At 41.5% G+C, this 4,718-nt stretch overlaps 1 protein-coding gene across 2 annotated transcripts in view; it reads left to right on the top strand.

The window, feature by feature from the left end:
* The window catches only part of CSRP3 (cysteine and glycine rich protein 3), a 19,475-nt gene that overhangs the window by 10,989 nt on the left and 3,768 nt on the right, over positions 1-4,718 (top strand). The window contains exons 2-3 of one of the 2 annotated variants that reach the window (XM_023521890.1): positions 2,752-2,911; positions 3,934-3,939. In XM_023521890.1, coding sequence (XP_023377658.1) covers positions 2,752-2,911; positions 3,934-3,939 — 166 coding nt within the window. Of the gene's footprint in view, positions 1-2,751; positions 2,921-3,933; positions 3,940-4,718 lie in introns of both variants that reach the window. The other variant, XM_011377771.1, reaches the window with a different exon arrangement.

The raw sequence follows: 4,718 nt of genomic DNA, 5'->3' as shown, positions 1-4,718 counted from the left end.
TTCTAAAGTGGTAGAAGGATCCTAGAGAGAAGTACACTTTTTAAATATCATCACAAGACGTGCCTGTCCACAGGCCACCCTACACCTGACAAAAATAGGGTTCAGAGAGCAGAGTCTACCTAAGCCTGTCCTCTGGCCAGTGTTTGTCTAATTTTTAGACAAATCTTAATCCTCCCTACCAGTGCTGTCCAAATAAAATATAATGCAAGCCACATATATAAATTAAAATTTTCTAATAACGATATTTTAAATGGTACCAAGAAACAGGTAAAATTAGTTTTAAAACATTTAACCTAATATATTAAAAAATTATAATTTCAATGGGTAATCAATATACAAATTATTAACAAAATATATTCTATTCTTTTTTTGTTTGTATTAAGTATTTGAAATTCAGTGTGCATTATGTGTTTACAGCACAACATGTGGCAGGCGAGTGGCTTGTCTTATATGCTTTGCATTATGGGGGACACTTTACATTAGGTACAGCTCTACTGTGCCTGTGTATGAACATTGGTCAGAAGCCAGAATGTGGCTCTAGAATTGGCCAGGGCATGATAGGGCATAAGCAGTCTTGGAGTGATGGATATGAGCATAGGAGTAGGAGTCAAAGGATCTGAAGCCAGTTATGGCTCTGCAACTTACGACTGGATAGTTGTGGACAAGTCACTAATCTTCATTCACACATGCGTGCATGCATTCCATCCACTTACTCATTCATTCATTCATTCAACAAATGTCTACAAAGGATTAATTCTGGGCCAGCCTCCATGCTATGTTCTGGGGATATTAAGATAAAAATCTTACTCTTAAGGAACTCTGAGTCAAGAACATCTATGAGTATTTGGAAAATTGCTTGGAGATTGATAACTGATAGCAACAAGAAGGGTGGAGACAGGTATATATACTTTACATGCCCAAATAGAAGGCATTTTTTTTCCCCAAGAATCAGTCCTCATAAAAGGGGTTTCCCTTATTTTCGAAGCCTTATAAACTCTCTTGTGCTATAAGATAGTCTCTCAGTTACTTTTTTATTAATTAAAAAAAAATTTTAACAGAGTTTTAAGACACACAACACTGACATAATTGTTTAATGAACTTCCATATGCCTGTGTCCCCAGCCACGCAACCACCAACCTCTGGCCAATCCCATCTCATCTATATCCTTATCTTCCACTCCCACTTTCCTATTCAATTACTTTTTTTTTTCTTAAATAAAATACCATTTAAAGAGGGCATATTAGCCTTAAGCAACCTCCTTCAATGGTGAATTGCTTATAGAGCAGCGGTCCCCAACCCCCAGGCTGAGGACCACTCTCTGGCCTATTAGGAACCGGGCCACAAAGCCGGAGGTGAGCAGTGGCTGAGCGAGTGACGCTTCATCTGTATTCGCAGCCACTCCCCAGCACTAGCATCACCGCCTCAGCTCCACCGCAGATCATCAGGCATTAGATTCTCATAGGAGAATCGACCGGTTCCTGGTGCCAAAAAGGTTGGGGACCACTGTATAATACAGAGGTCACTTGGATGGAAGAGTTCTAAAAGAAAAAAAGGAGGCAAAAAAAATTAAATGCACATATATTCTTATTCCTGGAAATATGACCTCACTATTATAAGCGCTGAGCATCACCATAAACAGCTTTGAAGGATCACTGTTACAAAGCAGTTCAACAAGTTATTAAGTTGTGGAAATCCTACTTATTTTTTAAAAGCTGTCCTAATGTTATGCTAATAGAAATTTCTTATTGAGATACAATTTCCAGGTGACAGCCTCCTACTCAGGTGCAAATAGGGCTGCCTCTCATGCTGACAGAATGGAGATGAGTTGCTCTGGAGAGCTGGGCCAGCTGTCTCAAAAAGACACTCTGGTGATGAGGGAGATGAGATGCTAAAGATGCAGAGAAAGAATTTGAATATAATTGTTTCCTGAATTTGTGTGAGATTAGAAAAACATAACACCTCCAAATTGATATATGATTGATTTATATTATTAAATTAAATATTATAAGTAGTCATTTGACACTTCCATTTACATCTTTAAAAGTTATTTTCAAATTGGCAAAAGAAATCTATAAATCTTCTCTTTGGAAAAATAGAGACTTGTCTTACACACTTTACATTATGGGGGACACTTTACATTAGATAATGTACAATGACCAGGGGGCTTGAGCCAATATAAGCCTAAGGTTCTTGAGGCAGGTCTACCCCCATCACCACCTCCTTGTTTCCAGAACTGGATCATAAGTAGTTGCCTCAGTGGAAACTGTCACCTGGAATATTACTGTGCTCTTCAAAGGCCATGATAAGTAGAGAAACTGCTCAATCCTGATTTTGAGATGACTAAAAAGAAAATAAGTTCCTCTCTTGCCTCGGCCCCTTACTCCTTACACACACATGCACACACACACTTCCCTGATGTCATTTAGGGTAAAACACTCAGAAATTTGGGTTCTTCCGATTCAGAGACAATATTCTTAGCTGGTCCGAAACCATACACTTAGTTCAAATTCCACATCTTTCTAGCTGAGAGACCACTGGACACGTTTCCATTCTCTGTGCCCCCATTTTCTCATCTGTGAAATAACAACTGACATGGAATCTACAACCCAAGACAGATGTCCTGATCAGGAATCAAATTTGTGTTCTTGGCTGAAGGGCCCTTCAGGCTGGGTCTCTTGGCCCTGGGTGTGGCACTGAAGGGAAGAGGGGAAGAATCTAAGCCCATGCCCCTGACCTTCCTTTCTTTGGCAGTGGCCTGCAGGAAGGCTCTTGATAGCACCACGGTCGCAGCACACGAGTCCGAGATCTACTGTAAGGTCTGCTATGGGCGCAGATACGGCCCCAAAGGAATCGGGTATGGACAAGGCGCCGGCTGCCTCAGCACTGATACGGGTGAACATCTGGGCCTCCAGTTCCAACAGTGAGTTACTGTCGCACTTCTCCCAGCCTGGTAAAACCCCAGTTACCAAGATTGTTCATTGTGTTCCCATAGCAACGTTTTCTGGAAGTGGGAGAATAGACTCTATTGTTGACTTGCTGACAATAGGAATAGCCAGTCTCACCAAGTTTTAACAATGTGTCATCTCTCTGAAGATTCTCTTTAAATTATCTGCCTCTCAAATGGGCAATTACTTTTATATCGTGGCCTTTGGTTTGCATGTCAAGAGAAAACCCAAAATGCACAGATGTTCCATTGTTTGACCTTTGCAAAACTTCGTGGAATCTCTTTTCTTCCCTTTGAACATGTCTGTGTAAATCACATAAATATGGCAGGGAAGCAATGGCCATTTGCTGTGTACTTGTCACTGAAAGATTTCTTACCTTAGGTTGTAAGATGACTACTGGCCACATCACAGGAGAAGTAGGTCTGCAGAGATGGGCTGCGTGCCTCAGGAATAAACAATCAATTATGACTGTTCTATGGGTCTTCTTGGCTGCCTAGTGCCAATATGGTGCTGAGGATCCCCCAACATTATCTTAAGGAAACTGGAATATTACACCATGCCTCCTCCATCTACCAATCTGTTCTACCAATCTTGAAGATCACGCTAACCTCCAGCCCAGGACTGAGCATAGACTGACAGCTACTCACCTGCAGCTGCTGTCTGGCCAGCTGGTATCCAGGCTCAGCTCTGTAACAGGACAGGACAGAAAGGCTCAAGCCAACTAAGGCAGTGTCCCAAAGAGAAATTAGACCATCTAAAGAGTCATCTGGTCCCTTCTTGAGAGAGGAGCACATGGTAGAGCCTGAAAAAAGTGCAGGGATATGTAATTAGTCACTTTAATTTTTCTCATTACTCAATCCCAACTGGAACTCTGTTCAAAGAAGAAAGATGATTACAACTTCATTATCTGCCATGCATTACCCAAAGCTTACTCTTCTATGGTAGGGCTTTCTTATGATGCTGCACAAAGAGGAGCAAGAGTCTGGAGACCTCAGTTTCACCCCGGCTCCTTCAGTTATGAGCTGCCTGACCTCGGGCAGTTGCCCCTTTGACTTTCCTCCAACTAGTCATGCCTACTTTAGAGGTTAGGGTGAGACTCAAGTGATAAATGGGCATGGAAACACCAAAATATATGGAAACACAGGAGCTGTTATTGTGCCTCTATCTTGGACATTGCTCACACGGAGACCAGGAATGCATCAGCTCATTGGACTATGGTTTGTTTAGTATCAACTGTCAAGATTCTATCTTGCTCTACCATATTTTCACAATTTATTTCAGAAAGCAGACCAGTGGGCTTTAAGGTGCTACAGAAAAACCTAAACTGTCATAGCAATAATAATGACACAATAATGACAATGACAATAATATAAGCTAACATACATGGAACACTTGCTAAGTGCTTTACAACAGAAAAGTTTAAAATAAATAATAGCTAACATATATTAGCCCTTACTACATTCCAGGCAGGCACTATTCTAAGTGCTTTACTCATGTCACCTCATTTAAACCTCTCAACAACTCTGTGAGGAAGGCATTGAGATTATCCCCATTTCTCCTCCAGATGAGGAGTCTGAAGCACAGAGAAGTTAAGGAACTTGCTCAAGGTCACACAGCTAGTACTGTCTGCCAAGGGTGATCTATAGATTTCATTCATTTGTCTATTTCCATCAGGTCCCCAAAGGCAGCACGCTCAGCCACCACCAGCAACCCTTCCAAGTTCACTGCAAAGTTCGGGGAGTCAGAGAAGTGCCCTCGATGTGGAAAGTCAGT

The sequence above is a fragment of the Pteropus vampyrus genome, unplaced genomic scaffold (genome assembly GCF_000151845.1).
Source record: "Pteropus vampyrus isolate Shadow unplaced genomic scaffold, Pvam_2.0 Scaffold321, whole genome shotgun sequence".
Classification (NCBI taxonomy): Eukaryota; Metazoa; Chordata; class Mammalia; order Chiroptera; family Pteropodidae; genus Pteropus; species Pteropus vampyrus.
Note: the sequence above shows the minus strand (reverse complement) of the source record. Positions and strands in the feature narration are given on the sequence as shown.